This window comes from Heloderma suspectum, chromosome 2 (assembly GCF_057233095.1).
Source record: "Heloderma suspectum isolate Gila_16-S chromosome 2, 16-S_ref, whole genome shotgun sequence".
Taxonomy (NCBI): Eukaryota; Metazoa; Chordata; class Lepidosauria; order Squamata; family Helodermatidae; genus Heloderma; species Heloderma suspectum.
Window position 1 is genome coordinate 213,992,444 of NC_139459.1, and position 27,997 is coordinate 214,020,440.

At 45.3% G+C, this 27,997-nt stretch overlaps 1 protein-coding gene across 2 annotated transcripts; it reads right to left on the reverse strand.

The window, feature by feature from the left end:
• Positions 1-1,008: 1,008 nt before the first annotated feature.
• Positions 1,009-21,334, reverse strand: ENPP7 (ectonucleotide pyrophosphatase/phosphodiesterase 7). Of its 2 annotated transcripts, none has more exons than XM_084832350.1 (6): positions 21,076-21,334; positions 17,790-17,935; positions 14,354-14,974; positions 11,123-11,348; positions 5,775-5,907; positions 1,009-1,398 (listed from the first exon to the last, which is right to left on the reverse strand). In XM_084832350.1, the coding sequence occupies exons 1-5, from the start codon at positions 21,314-21,316 to the stop codon at positions 5,801-5,803; spliced, it is 1,341 nt and encodes a 446-aa protein (XP_084688476.1). In that variant the 5' UTR covers positions 21,317-21,334; the 3' UTR covers positions 1,009-1,398; positions 5,775-5,800. The 2 variants fall into 2 exon arrangements, with proteins under 2 accessions (XP_084688476.1, XP_084688475.1); XM_084832349.1 differs by having other exon boundaries at positions 1,010-1,398; positions 11,105-11,348; positions 21,076-21,316.
• Between the last annotated feature and the right edge of the window lie 6,663 nt (positions 21,335-27,997).

Below are 27,997 nucleotides of genomic sequence, written 5' to 3' on the forward strand. Positions count from 1 at the left end.
CTTCTTTACATCATAAAAAAGGCCTGGAAGCCACCCCTTTTACCGTGCCACTAAATATGACTTGATCTTCCGTAGTTGTGGGGCTTTGTGGCTTCCTGCAGACTGTTCATCATATCTTTGAAAATAATCCCTCTCTGCTCAGGTGACAGGAAAATTCCCAAGTGCTGCAAACCCTTTGCATTTTACCAGAATGTGTAGAACAGATGGAGCTGAAGCATTGGCTCATAAGGCTAAGTACAGGAATTAAGAATGGAAACCCAACCAATATTGGCTGCTAACATTACAATCATAGTAGCAGAACTGAACAATGTAGGAAGTGGCTTTTTGAGGCAATCTAGGGATTGTTCCAGGGTGGGGAAGGACTGTAGCTCAGTGGTAGAGCACCTGCATTGGATGCAGAAAGTCCCAGGTTTGATGCATCTCCAGGTAAGGCTAGAAAAATTCCTGCTTGAAACCTGGAGAGCCATTACCAGTCAGTGTAGACAAGATTGGTCTAATTAAGTATATGGCAGCTTCCTATATTCCACCCTGCCTCATGGGGAAGGGCCATGGCTCAGTGGTAGAGGACATGCTTTGTACATGCATGGGACTTTCTGCATCTCCAGGTAGGGCAGAGATAGACCCTTGCCTAAAAACATGGAGAGCCACTGCTGGTCACTGTAGACCAGGGGTGGACAACTTGTGGCCCTCCAGATGTTTTGGCCTACAACTCCCATGACACCTCACCATTGGCTATAGTGGCCAGGGTTGATGGGAGTTATAGGCCAAAACATCTGGATGGCCACACATTGCCCACCCCTGCTGTAGATAATACTAAGCTAGATGGACCAACAGTCTGACTCCGTATAAAGCAGCTCCCTATGTCCCTAGGGGAAAGGGTCCGCAAACCGCTATTAAGATTAGTTAAATGTAACTGGAGAACCAACAAAGATACCGTTGACCTTCCAAAGTACAACAGAATTCTAGACTACAACCATCCAAGAGCAAGACAATAAAAAAAAGAGAAATAAACACGAACCTTGATATTTATTCTTAACTAGAGAAAACCTCCCTTAGCAGGTCAGATATACTGATGCTTGGGGGTACTGTGGAAATACCACCAATTACGGTTTTCTCTGCATCGTAATTCCTTCATGTGTAAAAGACCCTGACAAATAGCACGTCAGTGGCTGGCATGACTGAAGGTCATTTCACATTCAAACACACGACAACTCCTGATAGTTGCTCCATTTGAGCATACAAGAGCACCTATCTTGTGCCAATGAGTAATGAATACAACAGGCTTCTTGACAGGTCCAATCAAAAGCTTGATAGGTGCTTCTTGAGCTGCATGTCCCTTTCTGTTGTTCACTAGGATGACCTCCTTGTGCTGTCTAGGTTCTGCAACACTTATTTCCACTGTGAAGACATGAAATGCGATAGTAAGATATTGTTCTTTTCTTCCATATCAGTTTACCTGGCAAGGCATACATAAGATTTTTAGTGACTGTTCATGGGCCACAATTTGAGCCAGCATTTGTTTGCTTTTTATGGTCTAGATATCAAATGTCATTCTCTAGCCCGCAAGCCTTTCCCAAATGGTTCTGTGCTTCTTCCGTTCACGTGAATGCCAAAATCTAAAATATATGAATGAGAACTGCAAGTATACCATTCCCTGCAGCTTGAAAATGCTTTAGTAGTGCTAAGAGTCAATAGATTCCATTCCCTTCAATAGAGATGTGAAGGCCTGGGGAAAAAATGGGGTTGGAGGTGAGGTGGGGAAAGTCAGGGGAAATATTTTCCCCCAAATTCCCTGGGGAAAAAACAGGAAAAACACACAGTTTTCCCTAATTATTCCACCTCTCCCATTTTTCTGTTTTTCTTCTCCTGGCCTTCACATCTCTACCCCTCAACATGAAATAATGGGTTATGCACCAATGAACGTCTCCCTTATATCTTGTCTGTATACCACTCAGCAGGTCTAAGTGTATCTGTCTGAGTTTGGTCGTCTTCTGATGTCGTAGTGTAGCCACCAATCAGATATGAATTAAACAAAAGGAGAGGCGCTTCCGTCTTCTTCCAAGCCTATGAATGCCAAATGCTTGGCTTCTGGAATCACCCTAAGTGCTCAGAGGTAGTGGAGGAGCCTTGCACAAGATGACACAGATCGGTGTCTGTATAGAAGGACCACAGGGGAGGGAGGGATTGGCAAAAGCCTATTACCCTCAAACAGCCATCCCCAACCTGGTATCCTCAAGACAGGCAATAATTCCCAGCATTCCTGACCATTGGCCATGTTTGAAGTCCAAAACATCTGGAGGGCACCAGGTTGGGGAAGGTTGCCCTGTTAATACTTCCAGATGCCCCTCAGTCCTGACTTACATTCCGTATGGCAGGGGTGCAGAACCTTTTTCAGCCCAAGGGCTGAATTCCATTTTGGAGAAGTTTGGGGGGCTGCCTTCCTGCTGTGGGTGGGGCTGGAGGGAAAAGGGGGCAGGGGCAAAGGGTCAAGACCCAAATACCAAAGAATACCAGCATATTGTATCCTGAAGCTCTCACTGCCAGTACCTGAAGCCTTAGGAGAGGCATTTCAACCTTTTAGAATTGGGGAAAAAAACATGCACAAAAGCTGGGAATCCACCAAATGACCAGTGGTTGGGGGAAATGGCTGGGGCCAGGGGAAGGGGGACCCTGGTGGGCCAGGGAAAGGAGAACTCGAAAGCTTGCACAACTTTTTGTGGCATTTTGGTTGGTCCTGATAAAGGAATTGCCCAACTGTAGAACTTTAAGGAGGAGTGCATGGGGTTTCAAAAAAGGAAATATGGGACCAAACATTCAAGCAGGTAAACTTGCTAGTCCTATTTATGTATTTTTAAAGTGGAAAGCCCACATGAAACATTAGAAGGGGGTGGGGAGGGGATTCAGTTTCAATCTGGAGGCTGCTACCTATGTCATGTGAGGAGCAAAGTCTGAAGAAAGCCTGGGGGATCTAGGGAACTCTGGAGGGCCCGATTAGAACCTGAGGGCTGGATTTGGTCCCCGGGTGTGAGGTTTTGTACCCCTGCCTTATGTGCTTCACATCTTGGAATGTTTCTACATGAAAGGAAAGGTCTTGAAATAGATAATGTGTGGTGATCATGAATGCAAGCTTTTTACTATGTGAACCAATGCTGGGTGGCAGCAATAAATAGCAGTTTCCTTGTACATGTGTACACAGCAAGAAACCTTTGTGTGCAAGCATCCGCCCTCATTCAACAAGAGGCAATGCACACATGGCATCAGGTTCCCACATGTGTTTCCATAGCTCAGCCTTCCCTGACCTGATCCCCTCCAGATGCATTGGACTATGCCCTTATCTAGACAGAGATAGCCTAGCTACAGTTATCCATGCTCTGATAACTTCTTGTCTGGATTACTGCAATGCATTATATGTGGGGCTGCCTTTGAAAACGGTCTGGAAACTTCAGCTGGTCCAAAATAGGGCAGCAAGATTGTTAACAGGGACTGGCAATGAGCTCATATTATGCCGGTACTTTTCCAGCTGCACTGGCTGCCAGTCCATTTCTGGGCCTGATTCAAAGTGCTGGTTTTTAACATTCAAAGCCCTTAACAGCTTGGGGCCAGGTTATCTGAAGGATCACCTCCTCCCATATGTGCCTGCCCGGACCCTAAGATCATCCTCAGCAGTCCTTCTCTGTGAGTCCCTGCCAAAGGAAGTGAGGCAGGTGGCTACTAGGAAGAGGGCCTTTTCTGCTGTGGCACCCTGGCTGTAGAATGAGCTCCCTAGTGAGGTTCACCTAGCACCTACGTTGTATTCCTTCTGACGCCAGGTGAAGACCTTTTTATTCTCCCAGGCATTTTAGTATTTTAGTTTCTACTCTTTTAGCTTTGCTGTTTTAAATCTGTATTTTAAATCTCTGCATTGCTGCTAGGTTTTATTCTGGTTGTATTGTTATATTGTGGTTTTAATGTTTTTGTATTTTTGTATTGTTTTACTGTGTACTTTTTGGTTTTAATTTTTGTGAACTGCCCAGAGAGCTCCGGCTATTGGGAGGTACAGAAATGAAATGAAATGAAAGCATAAATAAATAAATAAACCTCTAGCATCTCCCAGCCAGCCATGCTGGTGAGGGGATGCTGGGAGTTGTAATCCAACACATCTAGAGGGGGCCAGGCTATGGAGGGTTGCCCTAGTGAGATGAGGAGCTGCATGCACATGTGGTTGTGGTGTGCACAGTTACCTCCCCCTCTAAGCCAGCAGCTGGAGTTGTACACAAAGAACTCGCTTTGAAAAAACTGTTTAGAAGGAGGAATGCGGGCGGGGGACTGGAACTGATCCCCCCAAACAAGAGGCAAGACTCACAGGGTGCTGAAGAAATAATATGACTTCTTTACAGAAATGCTCCCAGGTTCCTTTTGTGACTCCTAACACATTTTGGCTGTAACTCTTAAACAGAGGCAGTGAAAAATCAAATTCAGAAAATACAGTGCAACCAATATATCAAAAATGTATGACATTAGGATTACATTCAGATGCATCTTGCCATTTAAAAATGTTTTTTTTAAAAAATATGTTTAAATGAGCATTTTCAGGCGAGGCTGTTTGGTGTAGTTGCACCGCCTTACTCTCGGGGTTTTACGGGCAGTCCAGACATCGCCGTCTTCCATTTGTGGCCCTCCTGTGTTTTCCCACAGCCTCTTCCATCTTTTTTTCTTACCAGGAAAAACGCTGCTAAGGAGGAAAAGATGGAACAGCCGTACAAGGCCTCTAGATCATCATCAGGACCAGGAGTCTCCCATCTGGGAACACCCTGTATCAAAAGAGCACTCACAGGACCCCAGTAGTGGAATCAGTCCTCCCTCTTTCCCTGCCAAACACCTGAGTGAGGATTTCTGATCTTGTTTTTTTAAGGCTCTATGCATGTAGGCCTGGCTGTTTCTGTATGCGCTTTATCGTATCTGAATCGGGATGTGTTGTACATTGTTTTCACTCCCTAAGAATACAAGAAGAGCCCTGCTGCTGAACCAGATCAGGGATCCACCTAGCCCAGCATCCAGCTTCCAGCAGTGGGCAGCCAGATCTGCCTTCAGGAAGCCCACAAACAGGGCATGAATGGCAGAGCAGGCAAGGAGAAGTGCCTTCCATGCAAGGTATTTTGTAACACCTGAGGTAGCCCCCATTCCTTGATCAAAGAGACTCCAACAACTCTCCAGGCAGGTGATGCTGCTGTATGTATTTGCCTGTTCCAAGAGGAATTTGGAATGGGCAGTAGGAATGGGTTTAGGGCAGAATCACCCCATCCTCAAGTGATGTACAAGAGACACCACAGCTGATGGCGTCTGATGGAGACTGGAAGAAAGACCTAGGAGTGCCCCCCCACCCCCACTGCAAGTATTGCTTCTGGAGCATACTGGGCAGAATGTGACCAAGGCATGGCTCTCCAGTCCCTTGAAGATACTGCCAGGTGGCCATACACCTGCATATTGCAGGGCTGTTAATCCTGTAGGATATGCTGGCTGTGGATGCTGGGAATTGTAGGCATACCAGCTGTGGATGATGGGAATTATAGCCCAACATATCTGGAGGGTGCCAGATTAGGGAAGGCTGCTGTACCACAGCACATGCAAAACTGTCTGGTTGCTTGAGGTTTAATGTTATAGGGCAGCCAGCAGCCTCCTCGCAGTGTCTGGGGAAATGGAATCTGCTGGAGCTATTTTAAGATGGCTGTCTTGTGTAGTAGTGGCTGGCTCTCTATTATGATGAATATAAACTTAGTTCCTGACGTTCTTCATACCTAGCTGATGTCTTTCTTGGGAGGCCTTACAAAAGCATGCTGCACGAAATCCCAGTCATCAGTCTCAGAAAGGTCCCGAGGCCCAGCACCAAGGCCAGCTTCCAAGTGGCAAGAGGAGAATTCAGATGGGTCCCTGTAACACAGAAGGTACTCAAGTGAGATACTAAAATAGTTCTGCTGAAGTAAAGTCCCATGTTAGGCAAACAAGGGCAGATCTGCAGAAAATTGACATGAATTATTTTCTGGTCCTTTGCAGCTCACAAAATGAGGGTACTGGGTGAAGCTTCTGGGAAGAAATTGGTTTCCTAATATGGAGAGACTGCTTCTGAGATTACTTCGATTTCATGGCAGTGAAGTTTAGTTTTCATTTCACCAAGGAAAGAAGTGATGATGCATAGGTTTGGCCACTAGATGTCACTATGTAAACAAAAATATCTCATGACAGGCTTCTTGGGCCAGTCCACCACACTAGATAGATGCCTGATGGGGTCTGTAAACCGGCCACCACAGATGGGTGGATGCTTCCAGAGGGATGGCTCCTAGCACTACCAGTCGAAAGGCATTGCACACCTATTCTGTCTTTTTCCTGAATTATTTTTTTCTGGTGACACTAACATGGAAGAGGTGGTGGGGAAACATGGGAGGGTTACAAATGACAGACGATGACGTCTGGATCTCTCAAAGAATTCTGGGTTTGAGGTAGGACGATTGCAGGATAAAAGCCTCATCTGGATGTACCTTGGGCTGCTTCCAGATGAGGTTTTTATCCTGCCATTGCCCTGCTACAGTCACAAGATTTTAGGGGTAGTGGTAGTCCAGACACCGTCTTCTTCCACTCGTGTTTTCTTCTTCCTTCCCGTGTTTTCCCACTTCTTCTGATTTTTTTTCTTACAGCAGAAAATCTTTTAGGGAGAAAAAGACAGAGTAGCTTCACAGTACCTTCTAAATGATAGCAGTAGTAGCCCTCCATGTGGAAGCACCCCTAGTCAGACATGTGCCAAGTTCCTGCATTCCTTCCATCTCAAAGACATAGAAGTATCAGGGAATTGAGCATAGTGTGTGTAATGATTATGTTATGTTGTGTACATGGTGGCGGGCTCACATGCATCCCTGTGCCCCCACCATGTGTACAGTACTGTCACACTTCCATCTGTGTCATTTGGGCTTTTGGACTGTCATAAAAACATAGGGCTAGTTCACTTTAAGGTGGGGATGCCAGGTGATAAAGAGGACAACTACACCTTCAATAGTTGTGTAGAAGAGGAATTTCAGCAAGTGTTGCTTGCATGACAAACCACATTTGCTGAAATTCCCCTCTTCTACACTATTATTAAAGGTGTAGGAGCCTGTTCACTTTTTCACCTGGTTACCGTACTTTAGGGCACAATCCTATGCAAGTTTCGACAGAAAAAAAGGCCAACAACTCCCAACATGCCCCAGCCTGCCATTGGCTAGGTGGGGCATGCTGGGAATTGTAGGCCTTTTTTCTGTCTAAACTTGCATAGGATTGCACCTTTAGGTGTTCTCCACATGCTCGAGCACACTCCCATGGGGGGGGGGAAATGGTGGCGTGTGAGTAGGGCCGTGGGAGATATTTTCATAGTCCTTTCAAAATGAACCAATTACATCATACATAATTTGATCTGCACAGTGTATCCTGACGGTCCCTGAGGATATATTCACATGGAGAACATAATATGTGAATCAGTCCCCACTCTGGGTATAGGTGAGGCCTCTGTTCCTGGATACAACTGCCATGATCACAGCTGCTGAGATAATTGAAATTGCTTACAGGAGGCCATGGCTATATCAAGAAGAGAGGCCCAGGCTCCAATCCTAAGCACACTTACTAGGGAGCAGGTACTGTTGGATTCAGTGGGTCTTCCTTCTGACTGAGTAAACATGCTTAGAATGCACTGTGAGTCACATAGTAGCTTCTCTGTGCAAATGCATCTCTCTGCATTGTGAGAACAGGTCACATGGAGAAAAACGTAAATATCTGCACCGACCCAATCACAATTACCTATACTAGAACCTTCTGCTGAGTGTGCTATACGTTTTGGTCCCAGATTAATGGTTTTGTTTGCCTCCGTGTTATACAGGCAATACTCCTGGGTCAATGGAAGGAACTATGCCCCTGACCAACAGGGTGTCTTGCATGATTCCTTAGTTAGGACTAAGTTATGCTGGCTCACTTGCTGCTGGTTCTGCAAATAAGCACATAAAAACACCTCTGCCTGTGTCATCACTCTTCATTTGAACCGCTTCTGCTCTACTTTGCATAGACTCTTCCTCCCAATCGCATGTTACCTAAATTGCCATGCTTGCTACTGTATCCTTTTTTCTAGTTTCTTCTTCACATGCTTCATTAGAATTGCCTGGGAACCCTCTGTTATAATACTGGCAAGCCCAGTGAAATATTGTTATTTTCTCTGCCTAGTATAGTCTGAGGGCACATGATGCAGCCGCTTTGCTGAAACCAAGCTGGTCTTGGTCTGGTCAGTGTTTGGATGGGAGACTGCCCGGGGCCTTCCATTTTTGCCACCTTGATTTCCATGCTGGAAGAAAGACAGGATGTAAATGTACTGGGAGCCAACTGAAGTTTTCCTTTCCCACCTCCTGACAAGCCCTTGGGTGGCACCACAAGACAGTACGGTCTTGTCATAAGGTTTCCTGAGGAGAAGTTCACACTAGGTGCATGGGGCTTATTGCAGTGAATGCAGTAATAATGTGCTCAAGGGAGATGGATGGGAACGATGACCAGGTGGGATGGAGCATCTGCAGCTCAGTTCAGCCCATCGGCTTGAGAAGCCTGATATCACACTTGCCATTTTGTGCCCACCCGACATGGATTTTTCAAGCCTGCTCCCTGCCAGCTGCTACAAAAAGAAGTATCCAAGAGCCCAAGAGAACAAAGGAGGAACCCGCCGGGCACCCTTCGCCCCTGCTTTCCAACCTCAGCTACACAGTGAGTCAGCACACATTGAGCAGAAGCCCATTTTAACTAACAACTATGGACTAGGTAATCTGCAAATGCATGCAGTCCTTTCCAAACCCAATTATGCCGCTTCTTTCACAGCTCACTCCAATAAGCATCGTATTATAACTGGGCATGGAATTTAAAAACTCCTTCCGTGGTTAGATGGCTGTCAGAGGATTTGTCAGTCAGAGGGCTCCTTGCTATTTCAGGAGCTTGGAGCAGGTTCTCTTCCCCTCCCCACTCAAGAGCTTATTGAAGCTCAGACAGGTCATGCAACTTGGCATAAACAGGTTTTATCTTCCTGACCAGACAGATCTCAATGGAGACCAGCTGCGATCTGTCTGATGGCCTACAGGGAGAGACTAACTCCTTCCTGGAATGTGGCAAAGCAGATTTGAGGATTGCCATGAGTATAATATTGTCGACATTTTAATAGTGTGTGTCTGTGTGTGTGTGTGGAGATCATCAGCAAGGGAGAGGGTGAATAACATACCAGCAAATGGGTTCAGATCAAAGGTAGGCATTTCTGGCAGTGATCAGAGGATCCCATAAAATGTGAACTCTAAGCTTAGTCTTAGCACACTAATATGATATTAATTTTGAAAACAACAGCCCTATTCAGACATAATGGGAACCATGGTTTCCCACTATGAGAAAAGCCATGGTGAGCCTCGTTCATGCATCACAATTCCCTGTGAGGTTTGAACCAGGGGATCTATGCTGTGTTTAAACTATGGCTTGAGAACATAGCCACAATCTGAAATCATGGTTTGATCTGGCTTGTGCTCACGAACTATGGTTTAAATAAACTGCAGTTCTCTGAGTTCAGTCATCACAGTGAACTGCACTTAGTTTAATACTAAGCTTTCCATTTCCTTCTCTGGCACATGAAAGGAGAAGAGAGGGGAATGTGCAAGCCTGAAGGTTACTACTGCTTATTTTCACAGTGGGAAACCCTAGTTTCCTGTTATGACTGAACCAGGCTGCTGCATTTGGTATTTTTCAAGTTTGAGTGAAACATGAAATGCAGTGTCTTTCTGCATTCACTTCCATTATATCCCAAGCCTAGGACTTCAGGTGACTACAAATAAACCTGATTGCTTTTTCTTTAACCAGACTTCTAAATAAAGCTTTTTGGTGGGGTGTTGGAGGGTGGTGAATTAATGTAAACTTTTAGTGCCTTGACTGCATGTTATGGAGTCATCCCTAATATTTCTGATGGGTCCCTGAGTCCTGGACTCAGAGTGCAATCTCTCCTAAAGGGGAAATGGATGCAGTGCTGATGGTGGCTCTGGAAGAGCTGTTTGAGAGATCAAGGATTCTCATTTCTGATGCCCAAGCCAGGAAACAGCAAGTCAGGCCTGCATGCTTGTGCTAGTTTTGAGGTGTCAAGATGATGCCTGAGGCCCAGGGCGCAAGGTAACCTGCCACCCTCTCCTCACAGAGACAGCGATGTGGTGATGGTCTCAAAAGTTCAGATACAGGTCAATAATAACCAGGACCTGGTAATAATTTCACTGACACTTCCATGAAAACTTGAGCACAATCCAAGTTTCTCACTACAATCTTTCCCACAGATGGTAAGAGAGCTGACATATTTAAATTCAAATGCATTTTGATTGCTTTAAAACATCTGGTCCCATTGTTCCATTGCCTCTTGCTTATCTAATACAATCACTGAATTGTTTTGACCTGTTAACTGTCAAATTTCCAACATCCTGACTTTTGCTGATGTGAGTATGTATTGGCAATGCCAGGTCAAGGGTGCACCATTTGAAAGGAAAGTGCAAAAAAGTATCAATTTTCACAAGTGTTCCCCCAAAAAACTTTCTTAATTTTAAAACCATCATTGGCTTTCTTCTCCCTACACTCCAGTACCCCCTACCTCCAGTATCAGAGGCAGTGAGCCTCTTGTTCCACTCTGTGTTATCATATTCATTAAAGACTAGATTATTCTGGGGCAGAAATATTCACACACAGCTGTCAGGCTGCATGAAAATTGCCTGTGAGCTGTGTACATCAGAACTTAAGAAGAACTCTGCTGGATCAGACCAAGAGTCCATCTAGTCCAGCATTCTGTTCACACAGTGGCCAACCAGCTGGGAGTTGTAATCCAACACATCTGGGGGGCACCACATTGCCTACCCCTGCTGTAAAGGATGCCCTTATGCATAGGAAGCCATCTGGGACTCGAAGGGAGCAAGTGCTTTGGGGCTTGGTGGTCTGTGTCAGGGACTGTCTAGATGTGTCACTGAAATTCCACAGCACTGACCTGTTTATCAGAATTTATCCGTTTGGACTGTGAATCAGTTCATTGACTAATTAGTTGGTAGCAATACTGAATGCTTACTAAGCAGCAAAATCAGACCTGCATTCTTGACCAGCATGTGCTCTGTGACTCTCAAGGACCCATGGTGGGGCTCGGGCGTGATCTCCAGCAGTTCGCAAAGGAGGGCGTAAACGTTCACACTTTCAAAAGGGTCCACCTCCAGGCCTCTCTTGAAGGCTGGGCCCACAGCACGGAATATGGTCTTCATGTTCATATCCATGTTGTCAAAGCCATGCTCCCCATTATTGAACTGTACTTTGAATCTCTGAAAGGGAAGGAAAGGACATCAGCTGTCGCACATTTTGCCTTGGTAGCCACCCTTTCCATTAAGTCACAAAGCAAAGACGTAGCATGTGTTTCGTGCGTTGTACAACACAGCCCTTGTATCAGGATGGACTGAATTAAATCACACAGAGAACAGACCAGTAGTAGTAGGGGTTGCCTGCAAAGACTTGGCTCTCTCAATAAAATAATTCCAGTTGCAACTGGTTTCTTCTAACAAGTTTCTTCTTTTAAAATGTGTATTTGCTTTGTAAGGCTTCAATCCTTTACTGACCTACCTGGGATTAAGCCCCACTGAACTCAGTGGCACTAACTTCTGAGTAGGCATCTATAGGATTGCACTTTAAGACTAACATGTCTAGCCTCTTAGTGTTTAATTAGAGTTCCCCATTCTGAAATTCATCTTTCCTAAATAAGCATGCATACTAAGTGGTTGTTGTAACAAAATGTATTTTTGGTAATTAAATAACTAGGTTTATACAACCTAGGAGCATAATCCAAAACCTTTAGTGGTGCAGCCCAGATGCACTGCAGATAAGAGAGAGATCTTACTTCAAGACAGGCAGAGCAATGCTTATTGGGGGCAGGGGAGCAGAATGACAGATCCACGGCCACATCCTGAGCCCTGCCATCTCGTGCAGCCCAGGGCAGAAGATGGAAGGGGTGGATTTGCTGGCCTTTTCCCTTTAACAACCTCCCCGTCTCCCCCGAATGCAATAGAGGGAGTCTAGCTGTACCAGCTTCAGGCTGGTGTAGCTGAGGGTCCTGGATTGGGCCCTTCATGGGAGAACAGAGTGGCTTTGGATCCAATGATTCCAAAGCTGGCTCCACCCCAACCCTGCAGTGTCAGGGCCCTGCACTTGTTACTGCTGGTGGGAACACCACCAACAGGACCTTGCTGCCTGCAGAACTTTCCATGGGAACAACGGGGGCCTCCAGTGCTGACCCCCACCCCTGGCAGAAGGTGGCAGAGCAGTACCTTCACCATATCATAACCCCATCCAGTAGATAACACGAGGAGGCTAAGATTTCATTGTAAGGCTGCAGTCTTAAACACACTTCCTGCTATTTCTGAGTAAAGATGCATAAGATTGCTGCAAAGCTGCAACCCTATACACACTTATTTGGAAGAGGGGTCTTTGGACAAAGCAGAACTTGCCTCAGAGTAAACATGCGTAGGATCAGGCTGGATGTGTCCATAAGGAAAGGCTAGTAGTTTGTTTTATTCATTTATTACATTTATATCCCACCTTTCTTCTGTCATGGAACTTAAGGTGGCTACATGTAGTTCCCAGGTGGTTTCCCCTCCAAGCACTGACCGGACCCAGACCTGCTTAGCTTCAGCAAGGTGGCTGCCTCATGTACCTTCAGACCATGCCTTGGGACCAATAAATAGTTACTGGGAAAAATTGCTTTTTTTAGTTCTTAGTGAAATGGAAAGGAATCATCCATGTTTGCTTAGTAGAGTCCTAAGTATTCATAATTTCAAAACTGCAGAGCTCAGGAGGATCTAAGATAAAAGTATGAGGTCACCCATATGAATACTGATATTCAAGATGGCATCCTGGATCCTAGCTCCTATGATGATTTGCTAGTTTTTGGGTCCAGTAGGAAGCCCACAATAATAAATACATTACACACATGACTGACAGTGCAATCCTGTCCATGTTTCTTCAGAAGTAAGCCTCAGACTGTTCAATGAGGCTTAGTCCCGAGGAAGCAGCTTTACGATTTTAGCTGTTTTTTGGTGCTTTCTAGTGCTTAATGTCAGCAATCAAATACTTCCCCCATGGTTCCCTTAACATTTAAACAGAGCCTTTAATTCAATCTGTTTGATAGATGATCATAATTAAGTAATTATGCATGGTTTAAAATAAAATAAAATCTAAATTTAATACAAACATGTTTAAAAGATACTTGCAGTGCAACCTTATACATGTCTACTCAGATATAAGTCCTTTCGAGGTAAGTGGGTACTGGAATGCAGCCCTCATATAAATTATTATTATTTTTAAAACATGATTTAAACAAAAAAATCAAGTGTAAATGTTTAAAATTATCTTTATCTGCCTGATACACACACACATGAAGAGGCAACCTGCCATTTCTACACAGATACTTCTGCTATAAACAAAATAAAAAGACATAAATATTTACTGCGTATTGCCATTAACTGACCACTAGGTTCAGGGGTCGGGTTCACATCCCATGCGCCTGCTGTAAGAAAATGGCCTTTGATGTAAGGGCCCTCATACTGCGGATTTGGTTGATCCTGATCCAAGCTTTTCAAGATTAGCTCCTCCATTTTGATTCCTCAGTCAACACAATGCTTAGGACATGAGGCAGGAGCAGCACATACCTAAGTTACAGCAAGGGAGCTCAACACAAAGGCAGCCTTAGAAACTCTGGGCATAGAAGCAGCGGCACTCTACCTCCTCCCTCTCTGGGTTTCTTGAGAAGGAAGGACAGCAAGAAATAAGCAATGCCAAGGAAAGTGTTCATCTGATTCTGATGACTCCATCATCACATACCGGTAGGAGCCTATTCAGGGCAAGGTCTGGGGTGGTGGTGGTGGAGAATCAGAAACAGGGATTACAAACATGCAGAAATAGCTAATTATCATCCCAGAAAGCTGTAGGCCAGCTGGAATCAAATATTTTATCCCCTACAGCATAGAGCTGCCTTCCCCAACCTGGTGCCCTCCAGATGTGTTGGACTGCAACTCCCATGATTCCCAGCAGCATGGCCACCATTGGGGATTGGGGTGTGAATTTAAAAGTGTTGTCCGTAGAAGTGTGGGGGAGGGATACCATTTGGGCTCTGCTTCAAGCAGCAAAATGTCTTGGGCTATACATCCTCCTCCCTTCCCCTTTTTTTGCCCTCCGAAAGTGTCTCCCTTGTGTTTCCCCTGCACAGAAGTGAAGGCATAGTAAGGAAGGAGAGGAGAGGAAATGGAAGTGTCCATTTAGACTGTAGGACACATCATACCCCATGAATCACGTATCCAGAGTCACTGTACAGAACAAGAGGCGTGACGCGAATGTTGTTGGCATAATGGAATCTCTTGGGAAATTCCTCCTTCTTATAGACATGAAGTTTGGGGTGAGCGTTGACCAGAGCTTGATAAACTTGTTCTAGTTTCCCTGGCTTGGGCAACAGTAGCCCTTGTGGTCCATAATCAACCAGCTCAAACTGAATGTCCTGGAAAGAGAAGTTTGCCACTTTTTGGAGGTGAATTTCATCCTTTTTGATGACTGTTTCCATGCCATGATCAGATGTGATGATCAAGTTGAGTCTAGAGGACAGGCCAGTCTTCTCAATGCTTTGTCTCAAGTAGCCCACCGTCCGATCTACCTGACTGACCATGTTCTTCCTCTGCTGGGATTCTGGGCCAAATTTGTGTCCAGTGGAGTCGGGCTCTCCAAAGTAAAGGGCAACAAAGTCAAGATCATCCTCGCTGAACCACTTCATGACTGTGTCAACATTCTGCCTCCACTCGGTCTCATTGTCATACCTGTGAAAGAGTTTCTCCACCTTCTTAACTTCCACCTGTTCTCCTTGGTAGGTGGCATTCCCCCCGGGGAAAAAGAGGGAGGCTGTCTTCAAACCCTAGGATGAGAAATCATAGACCTAGAAACTGATGAAATATTAGATGGGGTGCATGTCTGTGGCCATATCATGATGTAAACACAGGTTCTGTCTCAGGTACAAAATTGGGCGTCCTAACTTTCTAGCTCTCATAGTCACAGAGGGAGCCTTGGAAATGCATTGCCAGTGTGTGGTGAAGCCTCCAAAGCCAGCACAAAGCTGGGCAGGGTTTGCCATGCTACCCAGTGGTGAAAGTGGGCAGAACTTCAGTACTTTCTACAGCTTCCCTTTCTCACACCCAGAGATACATGTACTTAAAGCAAACAACATTTTGTACTAAGGAATCCAAATTCTGTCACTTTTTTTTTTTTCTAAAAAGAAAGCTGAGATTCTCAGGATGCTGAATAATACTTGGTTCAACTCCAAAATTCTATACTTATACAGAACTGCAGAATCTTCTCTGCCCTACAGGAACCCCATAAGTGTTTTTAAGGTGCACAGAACATAGGCTTCCTTAGCACAAGATGATGATAATAATAAATTATTATAATCATCATCATCTCCAGTAGACATCCCGAATACATACATGCCCATTCATGGGGCTAGATTGGCCACTGAAACACCATCCAGGCCAGTAGTCATCTGTTTTCAAATGAGTTTGTAGACCTATATGGGACTGGGTGCAAAACATTACGCAGTAAGAAGTTCTCCATGTGCACCTGTTTGTCAGCTAAGTAGGGTGGCCAGATGTAAAAGAGGGCAGGGCTCCTGCACCTTTTAATAGTTATGCAAAGAGGGAAATTCAGCAAGTGTAGCTTGTCATGGAGTCAAAATGGGGACTGATTTTTGCAAACATTTTCATGGCCCCCTGAAAACTGCATTGCCGGTCTACATTTTTTGGGGGCAGAATGAAAAAATGTCAGGAAGGGAAAGTGTTAATCAGCTGCACAGTTCTGCTCCTGAACGTAGTCTGAGAGGCTGCTTTTCAGTAGAAAGAAAGCCCTCCACACCCTGAGTCTCTTGGATCTCAGGGACCACTTCCCCTTCCTTTGACCCCCACCCACCCACCCACCCACCCACGCACGCACGCACGCACGCACGAGCTTCACTCATCCTCTCTGGCCCTGCTTTGAGTACCAGCTCCAACAACAAGTGAAGACAGAAACAGGGCTGTGACACCAGTTGCTCTGAGGGGGCTGTGGCACAAGTGTCTCCCTGAGATTTGCAACCCTCACACCTGGCTGGCTTTCCAGAGAAGGCGCAAACTGCATCTCCTCTACAGGGCCTTTGGTTCAGCTGTGTGTCTGTTTTACGGGCAGTGCTCTAGAGGAGGGGGAAAGTCTGGGACTGCCAGGGTGATTGGCGAACCCTCCTAGCTCTGGCAGGTGAATGAGGTGATAATGAAGCTTTTACTGTTGTTTGTGGCAGATTGCTATAGAGGACGTCAGGGAAAGAAGACAATAAAAGCAGAGACTGGAAACTTCTTTTCTTTTCTTTGATGGAGTTTGTACTTGATTCCTGCAGTTAAATTTTTAAACTGTTTTGTATATTCTTGGTTTTTATATTATGTTTTATATTGCATTTTAAAGTTTTAAACTTTTGTAAACCACTGAGAGAGTTTTGGCTACTGGATGGAACAGAAAATTGATGATGATGGTGATGAAATACTCCTTGCAAGATTGTTTCCATTTCTAATTGAAAGCTAAAAGTTGGCATTTCAGGTCGCTGAAGATCTTTTCTTAAAGCTCAATGTGGTTTACAAGTTGAACTTATGCAGTCAGAAGTAAGCACCATAGAATTGAATAGTGCTTACTCTCAGGTAACTATGCATAGGATTGCAGTCATGCTGATCCTAATTGGCTATGATGCTGTGTGCTGTGGTTGCATGTGTGTGTGTGTATGTACATATGTACACTGTTATGATGTGCTCCTGCACTTCAAAATTTACCACTAGACCTCTGTGTATGGATGCTGTTTATTTTGTGTTTTATTACAGGTTTCTTTAAATGGTTCTCTTTGTTTTATTTTTGGTATGCTGCTTTGAGTGATGGAAAACTGACTAACAAAATACTTCAATAAATCAATAAATAAAACTATATGTGGAAAGAAACACATAATGTCATGTAATGTATGGTTTGACCTTTTATGGGGGGGGGGCGGGAGAAGGAAAGCGTTGCTCTTGGAGGCACCTTTTTGTTCTGAGCAAATGTGCCTCCTGCCCCCACCCCTGACACTTGGTGGCATGGCCTCCACTGTGAGAGAGCTCATGGGAAGGGGTCTATGTATCATAGTGTGTCTCTGGGCACAGTGCTCATAAAATGTATTGTTGTTCTTCCAAGGTTTCTTGCAAGTATGTAGAGCCTCTTTCATAATTATGTGTGTTTCTTCTATGTGTGTCATATAAAGCTCTGTTCCTGACATCCATCACTTGTTCATACTGTTGCATAACAGAAGCCAAGTTCCTTTTGGGAAGGCCCACCCACAAAGACATGTTTGGCAACCTTTAACCAATTCCACCAGTGGTGAGAATGACCCCTCGCCCATAATATCTATCACAGCTTATCCAACTTATTTTCAAATTTGAGTTTTAGGAGAACCTGGGACATCACAGTGTAAATAGAGTGCAGCACCTGCATGCCAGGATGCTTGAGTTCCATTCCTGGCCTTACCAATTTTACTTCCCTACATTTCCAGTTAAAATGGGAGTAATATAGAGCAAGAGGTGAAGCTGAAGCCTTGAGAATGTGGAGTCTTTTTTTTCCAGTGACAGGTGAAAGAGGAGGGCCACTTTTTATGGTTCTCCAGCTCCTGCAAGTGTTGTGGATTTATGGCTCACCTGCCTTTGTGCTGTGATCCAGATGGGGAGACTGCCATTGTCCCACCAATCAGACCTCCCCTGGGTGTTGTAATAAGGAAGCTTCTGTCCAGTGCTGGTGTTGAACCACATGTTGTGAATCACCCCGTGGTTCTCAATGTACCTCCCTGCCAGGAGAGAGATGAGCTTGGAATTAGATACAAACTGTGTCTGCTAGTGGGAATGGGTGGGTGATTATTACCAGTTGGGCACTGGAAGGCCATCCCCAGGCACCACTAAGCCAGATTCCCTTCCCACCCTTGAAGAACACAGCCGCAGGCGAAAACCTCCGGAGACCTCAGCTGCAGAGCATACAAGGTCTGAGAAACTATAGCACAGGCTTCTCCAACTTGGTGCCCTCCAGATGCTTTGGACTACAATTCCCATCATCCCTGACCATAGGCCAAGCTTGTTGGGGTTGATGGGAGTTATAGTGCAAAACATCTGGAGGGCACCACATTGGAAAGTGACCCAAACAAGCACCTTCCCAGATGGTTTGAAGGGTTTTCCAGACCTGGATGGACTCCCTGCCTTCTAATTGTCCATGAGCCCCAAACAGAACCTTCCTGGCTCAGGTCAATCCTGGCTCTAATGGCCTGTTTGCTAGCATGACATTACTGCCATTCACCCAAGGCCCAGTTGTGTGATCCTGTTTCTCCTGTCTGTATTTCTCCTTTGACCTCTGCTATGTATTGGCTGTTATTCCACCTATGCCTGCTTATCCATGACTATTACTTCCCCTGTTGCTAGATGATCCCCATGGATGTGGCTCACTTGCCACCCCACCATCTCTCTTTCTTACATGCACATGCAGACACGTTCTCACACATATCGTGCATGCACACACACACTCCTCCCTGAAAATGCCTCCATCGGCAACAACAAAGGTTTTGTTTTTAAAAAGCTTAATTGCAGTGTGGATAGGGCTTTTTTTGAGTCGCCCCCATCCCCAAATGTCCCAATGTAGCAATTTTGCTTTTTAAAAGCCTACATCTGCACCTATGGGGGCTTTAAAAATACCAATAATTGCAGCTGAAAGAGGTGGGGGTAGAGGGGAGACTCTGGACTGGCTTAGGAGACTTTGTGGTTCACATTTGACTCATGGACCAGAGGTTCCCCACCGGCAGGAACCAAGGAAGCTGCCTTGTACTGAGTCAGACGATTGGTCCATCTAAGCCCAGTATTGTCGACACTGACTGGCAGCGGCTTTCTGGGGTTTCAGGCAGGAATATTTCCTCACCCTACCTGGAGATGCTGGGGATTGAACCTGGGACCTTCCTCATGCCAAGCACGTGCTCTGCCCACTGAGGCCATGGTCCTTCCCATTAAATTAAAGGTAATTAAGTTAAAGTAACTTTCCTTCCATATGTCTGTAAAATTGATATTGGCTAGCATACATTTATTTATTACTCAGTCATTAGGCTGCTTTTCAAAATAAAATGTTTCCCCAAGCAGCTTACGCAATAAAACAAACAAACAAAATTAAAAGAAATACGATTCAAAACAGTATAAAATATTAATATTGAAAACAGTCAACTTCACAGAAATTAAGAAATCAAAACAAATTCTGAAAAGCCAGGCAGATAAAAATAACAACCTCAGCCTAGAAACCTGAAGCTCACTTCAATGGAATGCAGAAACAGAGCGGTCTTAAGGGTCCATTTATACATATGATGTAAATGCCTTTTATCACACTTTAAAAAGAGTCATACACAGCACAAATGATATGGGAAAAGCTCAAAGGTGTCTTTGGTGTCTTTAGTGTCTTATGTGAAAATCGTTTTATCAAATCTGGCAAATCAGATTAGAGTCCTCATATGAGGAGCTAGGATTGAATTCATGGGAACATCAGAAGCATCCATCTGGCCCAGTACTGTCGACACTGACTGGCAGTGGCTCTCCAAGGTTTCAGCCATGATTCTTTCCTAGCCCTACTTGGAGATGCTGGGGATTGAACCTGGGACCATCTGCATGCAAAGCATGTGCTCTGCCACTGAGCGACAGTCCCTGGTAGAGCTCAAAGGGCCTCCAGTTTCCCTTTGTCCTTCTGATTTGAAACATGCAACTTGTTCTCTCCCCTTATACTCCAACTACCATCTCAGGTCCCCCCCCCCCCCGAAATACTCTGTCTCTGTGTTTCTGTAATAAATGCAAAGCAGAGAAAACTATAGGTTCAGATAATGGGCCATGAAACGACAGATTTAGATAATGGGCCATGAAGAAGGTGATGTGTGCCTTGGTTATGATATCATTGCCACTTCAGCACCACCCAAAAGGCTCTGCTCTTCAAAGTTGGGCAGCGGCATGCTTTGCATTAACACGGCACACTCGGAATTAGCCCCTTTGCTTGAAGGGGTTTAATCCTCCACTGGATCCCAGTGGCACTGCCCATTTGGGGTGCTTGGAGTTGTAGTCCAACACATCTTGAGGGCACCAGTTTGAGGAAGGCTGTTATTTCTCCAGTGACAATATATTGCTGTGAACGATCCCTGTTGTCATGCAAAGTGTTTTGGAGTGGCTAGGTACTGAATGGGCAATTCAGACCCAATTGCTTTGCAAAAGACCTGCTCCTGGTGGAGAACTGGTTTGCTGCTATGGCCTGCCTGCATTTTTGGACTCTCCTTGGGGATGTGGCTATGAGGCCTATCATCATGAGCGCCTGCACTTCCAAATTTGCCATTACCCCACTGAAAATGGTACAAGTAACTGCTGAAGGCTGAGCCGACTATTGCAAATCACTTGGATGTTGCTTGAATCAGGATGAGTGGGGGAGGTCAGAGGATTGGGTCCCTCACTGCACATCTTGCCACATTTTAATTGTGAATAATGGCAACCCAGGGAAATGATCCTGTCCTTAAAAAGATGGGTTCAACTGCCCTTTCTGATTCCTAGTGCCCCACTTTCCCCATCCCATCCCCAGGGCCAGATGGAGACATTTTGCTGCCTGAGGCAAAGGGCAAGATGGTGGCCCCTCCCCAGTCCCCAAACAGAAGCTGACCAGACTGACAGTTGAATCTTACTTCAGCACTAATAACAGCACAGCATCCTCTGGCACACCTGAAGCAGCAGGCTAGTTTAGGGTGCCCAAGACAGGGTGTTTAGCATATACCGCTCTGTCCTCCAAAGAAAGGGACAGCTGGGGAGTTCATGAGAACAGCTGAAAAGCTGCCACTGCTTCTCACAGCATCTGCCGCCTGAGACACTCTGCCTCACTGTCTTAATGCTGCAGCCGTCCCGTCCCATCCCTTCTAAGTGACCAGACACTCACCGGTAAGCAGAGTGAAGTGGCAAGGGCTTGTCTGGGTGACAAAGGGAGGAGTCATGTAACGTGCCTTTACCCCATCTCTAGCCATGGCATCTAGATTGGGGGTGTCCACATCCTGGTCATAATCCCACCGAAAGCCATCAAATGAAACCAGGAGGAGCTTGCTGTGGTTGCTTGTCTCTTGCAGTGGGGCACAAGCACCGAGGGCAAGCAGGGTAGCCACCAAGCTCAAGAGAGCAAACATCTTTCTGGGAAAGCAGGAGAGAGGAAAGAACAACCATCCTAGAGGTGCAGATTATATGTACATGGCAGGGTCTGAAGTTCACAGCTCTATCTTATCTGCCTTCTGCCCTTGGCTTGGGAACACCTTTCAGCTGAAATTCACATTGCTTATCACACACACTTATCTCAGTGTTTATGTTTGCACGTGGGTTGGGGGTATGGAATTGAATGACAGCCCATGGTGTTTATCCCCCTACCATCTGGATCCAAAAAATCTCAGCACTGGTGCATTTTTGACTAACTGGCACAACTGTTTTGTTGTCAGACCTGAAACAGTTGTTGTGGCTGGATGGCAAATAGAAGGTGCGTTGGAGTCAGCTAGGGAAGAGAGTCGTCGGACCATTCCAAAGAGAAGAGATGCTCAAGACGCGGCAGAATGTATTTCCTTATGTCACCAAAGTGGTCCAAGATGAGTATGAGCAGAGAGAGCTGGTTTCTTGAGGCATGCATTTGGTAAACATGAGGCAAGGGCAGCCAAATGGGGCAGGGGAGTGCCAGCCAATCGATGCATCACGCAGAATGCAGTGATAAAATTTTGGACTGTACCACTGCAGACTGCAGGTAGGAGCTCATATTTTTGAATGCCCCCACCCCCCACACATACCTGAATGGTTTAGTGGTTTTCCCTACGTTCTTCAATTTAAGCTGAAATTTTGCAACAAGAAGCTCATGATCTGAGCCACAGTCAGCTCCAGGACTTGTTTTTACTGACTGTATAGAGCTGTATAGAGCTTCTCCATCTTTGACTGCAAAGGACATAATCAATCTGATTTCGATATTGACCATCTGGTGATGTCCATGTGTAGAGTCGCCTCTTGTGCTGTTGGAAAAGAGTGTTTGCTATGATTAGCTTTTGTCCTGCTTCATTTTGTATACCAAGGCCATGCCTGCCTGTTATCCCGGTGATTTCTTGACTTCCTACTTTAGCATTCCAATCCCCTATGATGAAGAGGACATCTTTTTTTTGGTGTTAGTTCTAGAAGGTGTTGTAGGTCTTCATAGAACCGATCAACCTCAGCTTCTTCGGCCTCAGTGGTTGGGGCATAGACTTGAATTACTGCGATGTTGAATGGTTTGCCTTGCCTAAATCATATCCCTTATGAATATACAGTGGAGGTGAGGAATAGATTTAAGGGATTAGACCTGATAGACAGAGTGCCTGAGGAACTATGGACGGAGGTCCGTAACATTGTTCAGGAGGCAGCAACTCAATCCATCCCAAAGAAAAAGAAAGCAAATGCAAGAAAGCCAAGTGGCTGTCTGATGAGGCTTTACAAGTAGCTGAAGAAAGAAGGGAAGCGAAAAGCAAGGGAGAAAGGGGAAGATATATCCAACTGAATGCAGAGTTCCAGAGAAGAGCAAGGAGAGACAAGAAGGCCTTCTTAAATGAACAACGCAAAGAAATCAAGGAAAACAACAGAATGGGAAAGACTAGAGATCTCTTCAAGAAAATTGGAGATTTCAAGGGAACGTTTTGTGCAAAGACGGGCATGATAAAGGACAAAGAAGGCAGGGACCTAACAGAAGCAGATGAGATTAAGAAGAGGTGGCAAGAATACACAGAAGAACTATACAGGAAAGATCTTAATGTCCCTGATAGCCATGATAGTGCGGTCACTGAACTTGAGCCGGACATCCTAGAGAGTGAAGTCAAGTGAGCCTTAGGAAGCATTACTAACAACAAAGCTAGCGGAGATGACAGTATTCCAGCTGAGCTATTCCTAAAAGATGATGCTGTTAAAGTGCTGCATTCAATATGCCAACAAATCTGGAACACTCAACAATGGCTGCAAGACTGGAAAAAGTCAGTTTACATTCCAATTCCAAAGAAGGGCAACGCCAAAGAGTGTTCAAATTACCGCACAATTGCGCTCATTTCACATGCCAGCAAGGTTATGCTCAAAATCCTACAAGCTAGGCTTCAGCAGTATGCGAACCGAGAACTACTGGAAGTACAAGCTGGGTTTCGAAGAGGCAGAGGAACTAGAGATCAAATCGCCAACGTTCGCTGGATCATGGAGAAAGCAAGAGAATTCCAGAAAAACGTCTATTTCTGCTTCATTGACTACGCTAAAGCCTTTGATTGTGTGGATCACAACAAACTGTGGCAAATTCTGAAAGAGATGGGGGTACCAGATCACCTTACCTGTCTCCTGAGAAACCTGTACGAGGGTCAAGAAGCAACAGTAAGAACCAGACATGGAACAACCGAGTGGTTCAAAATTGGGAAAGGAGTACGACAAGGCTGCATATTGTCACCCTGCTTATTTAACTTATATGCAGAGTACATCATGAGAAACGCCGGGTTGGATGAATCACAGGTCGGAATTAAGATTGCCGGGAGAATTATCAACAACCTCTGATATGCAGACGATACCACCCTAATGGCAGAAAGTGAAGAGGATCTAAAGAGCCTCTTGTTGAGGGTGAAAGAGGAGAGTGCAAAAGCTGGTTTGAAACTCAACATTCAAAAAACTAAGATCATGGCATCTGGCCCCATCACTTCCTGGCATATAGAAGGGGAAGAAATGGAAGCAGTGACAGATTTTACTTTCTTGGGCTCCAAGATCACTGCAGACGGTGACTGTAGCCATGAAATTAAAAGATGCTTGCTCCTTGGGAGGAAAGCTATGGCAAACCTAGACAGCATAGTAAGAAGCAGAGACATCACCTTGCCGACAAAGGTCCGTCTAATCAAAGCTATGGTTTTCCCAGTAGTAATGTATGGCTGTGAGAGCTGGACTATAAGGAAGGCTGAGCGCCGAAGAATGGATGCTTTCGAACTGTGGTGCTGGAGAAGACTCTTACGAGTCCCCTGGACTGCACGGAGGTCCAGTCAATCCTAAAGGAAATCAACCCTGACTGCTCATTGGAAGGACAGATACTGAAGCTGAAGCTGAAATATTTTGGCCACCTAATGCGAAGAGAAAACTCTCTGGAAAAGACCCTGATGCTGGGAAAGACTGAAGGCAAAAGGAGAAGGGGACGACAGAGAATGAGATGGCTAGATAGCATCACCGATGCAATGAATATGAACTTGAGCACACTCCGGGAGAGAGCGCAGGACAGGAAGGCCTGGCGTGCTATGGTCCATGGGGTCACGAAGAGTCGGACACGACTGAACGACTGAACAACAACAACCCCCCACACATAAAAAGCTTCCTGCATGTAGTAAACTAGTACATCAGCGATAGGACTCTGCTAAACCTTTTCTTCCTGATGTGCTAGTTTACTAGATGCAGGAAGCATTTTACATGAGGGAAGCATTTTAAAAATATGACCAGCGTCATTAGAAATTAAAGGTTCTCATTACCAATTTTCAAATTAAAACAAGAACAAAAATAAAATAAGTTGTATGACATGCGGTTCAACAGCTGAAGCTAAGTCAATGGAGGCTGGTGGCTCCGATTTCAGTGGGGCTATGAATCCATTCTGGGTTTCAGACAGAACCTGTCAGAACTCTAAAGATGCTATCCCCAACATAGGTCCAGCACCTTGGATAGCTCCTTTAGAGTTCTGGCTCGTTCTGACTAAAACCCGGAATGGATTTACAGCCTCACCAAAATTGGGGCCACCAGCCTCCACTGAGCTATGGGGATATGCAGTGCCTGGATGGGAGACCTTCTGCGAAAACAGACATAACCAACTTGGCCTCATTGGAAGGGGGCTGAGGTATAAATAGAATACATTTAACAATAAAACGCTATCGAGTTACATCTGTTCTAATAAACTTCAGGGCATGGATCTAAATATTATCACCTGTTAATTGCTGCAGATCAAAAGTTAAGTTAAAGGGGCATTCACGACTCATCTACCCTATTTGGAGGAAGGGTCTTCATACATTAGAATTGTGCCTTGGGATACTTAAAGGAGCCCCGTTCTGGAATTACTGATATTTCCTTAAAATAAGAGACCTTATTCAAGAGGTCAAGAAAGCAGGGCTGCAACAGTTCTGTGACAAAAACTGCTGTCAGCAAAATGAGGCTTTTTAATCTCAGTCACTCTCCATTCCCTGATGCCTTTCAGGAGCTTCTCATATAGCAGCCCTCCAGAGATGTTGGACTACAACTCTCTGCACCCGCCGCTAGCCATGCTGGGCCTTGTAACCCAGCATCTCTGGAGGGCCCCTGGGTGGGGTAGGCTGCCATATGGGATGGGAGGAAAGAGACTGCCACATTCAAGAGGAAAATGCTAAATACATTAAAATGGGACAATCTCACATGCTGTCAGGCATATCTAAATGTAATAAACCATATACAGGCATTAATAAGCCATCAATGATAAACTGTTGGAAAAACAACCTCATTATATCCCTGCTTCTGTCCTCTGCTGCTCCAGTTCCACAACCTGAAGGTTTCTTGCTCTGTCTACCTGATCCTGCCCCGATCTCCCTTGCTGTCCTCTATGGATGGAGCTCCTTCCCTGAACACAGAAACGTTGGAAGCTGCCTTACACCAAATCAGATCCTTGGCCCACCTAGGCTAGTATTATTGACACTGACTGGCAGCAAAAGTTTCAGGCAGGAGCCTTTCCTGGCTCTCTCTGGAGGATTGCTGGGGATTAAGCCCGGGACTTTTTGCATGCAAAGCCGCTGTGCTGTCACTGAGCTCTAGCCCCTTCCAAGCTGCTCACCAGGCCTCTTTTTTTTCCTTCGTAGCCCTCTAACTGACCTCTTCTGCATGGCCCTTGGTTTATTTCTGTAACACAGGGCTGAGTTGGAGTCTAACAACATCATGGTCCCCACACCTGCCTAACTCTCAGCTGAAATTCATGAAATTCATTACATGCCCATGTCTTTCCCTCCCTATCCTTCTCTCTCCTTTCTTGCCTCCCTCTGTCCTTTCCCCATTGGTGGCCTTAGCTTGTCAGCTCTTTCAGGGGAGGGACTGAAAGAACTGACCATTCATCTACCTTTCATCTAAGGTAGCATTCCCGTAGTACATTGATGGCACTGTCTATGGCCACATCTTAACCTCGTGTCATACAGTTACTATCCCATCATGGTGATGCTATATCCCTCTTGCTCATTTATACCCTGTAGGACACCCAATGACATTTGTTGTGGTACATTGTATAATGTAGAATAAAAAGCAGGAAATAACACTACAAAAGTGGTATATCGAATGTGTAATGTGCCCCAACAGTTATCAGTGCACTTCAATACCACTATAAAGTGGTAGTGTAGATCTAGCCTAGGTCAGGAATGCAGAGCCTCTTTCAGCCAGAGGGCCAAATTCCATTTTGGAGAAGACCTCAGGGGCTGCATTCCAGTGGTGGGCGGTGCCAAAGGAAAAAGGGGTGGGGCCAAAAGTGCAAAAACATTACCAGCTTCTTTTAGCTTAAAGCTCTTTCTGCCAATAACTAAGCCTTAGAAGAAGCATTTCAACCTTCAGAATGGGGGGAAAAGACCTGCACAAAAGCCAGGAAACTACCAAACAATTGGTGTTTGAGGAAAGGGGAGGGGCCTGGGGAAGTGGGTGTGGCCTTCTGGAGAACCCCAGGGGGCCGGATTTGGGTCCCGAGCATGAGATTCTGCACCCCTGTTCTAGTCAATAAACAGCATAATTTTGCAGGGACATAGTAATAAACAACAAGCAGCATTCGGTATTGCTAAGCTTCAAAGTGGACAAACTTTCAAAATTATCTCTTCTGCCTGAATACTCCTCACCCACTGTATATAACGTATTGACCAAGAACAAGTTACTTTGATCCAGGGCTCACCAGCGCTTAGCCCCAGAACCTGTTTTTAAGGGCTGAGCCTTGGAATATGTGAAGTTTTTTGTAACTGCCAGCTCTTAGGCTGCCTTGTTGTGGCGAAGGGGCTTGTGTAACTCAGTGAAGCCATAAGTTATGCCGTGCAGGGCCACCCAAGATGGACAGGTCATGGTGGAGAGTTCTGACAAAATGTGGTCCACTGGAGAAGGAAATGGCAACCCACTCCAGTATTCTTGCCAAGAAAACCCCATGGAACGTATCACAAGGCTAAAAGAGATGACACCGGAAGATGAGCCCCTCAGGGTGGAATGTGTCCAATATACTACTGGGAAAGAGCAGAGGGAATTTCCAAGTAGCGCCAGAAAGAGTGAAGCGGCTGGGCCAAAGCCAAAAGGACACTCAGCTGTGGATGTGTCTGGTGGTGAAAAGAAAGTCCGATGCTGTAAAGAACAATATTGTTTAGGAACCTGGAATGTCAGATCAATGAATCAAGGTAAGCTGGAGGTGGTCAAACATGAGATGGCAAGACTGAACATCGACATCTTGGGAATCAACAAACTAAAATGGACAAGCATGGGCAAATTTAATTCAGGTTACCATCATATCTACTACTGTGGGCAAGAATCCCTTAGAAGAAATGGAGTAGCACTCATAGTCAATAAAAGGGTGGGAAAAGCTGTACTGGGGTACAGTCTCAAAAATGACAGAATGATCTCAGTACGAATCCAAGGCAAACCATTCAACATCACACTAATTCAAGTCTATGCCCCAACCACTGAGGCTGAAGAAGCTGAGGTTGATCAGTTCTATGAAGACCTACAACACCTTCTAGAACTAACACCAAAAAAAGATGTCCACTTCATCATAGGGGATTGGAATGCTAAAGTAGGAAGTCACCGGGATTACAGGCAAGCATGGCCTTGGTGTA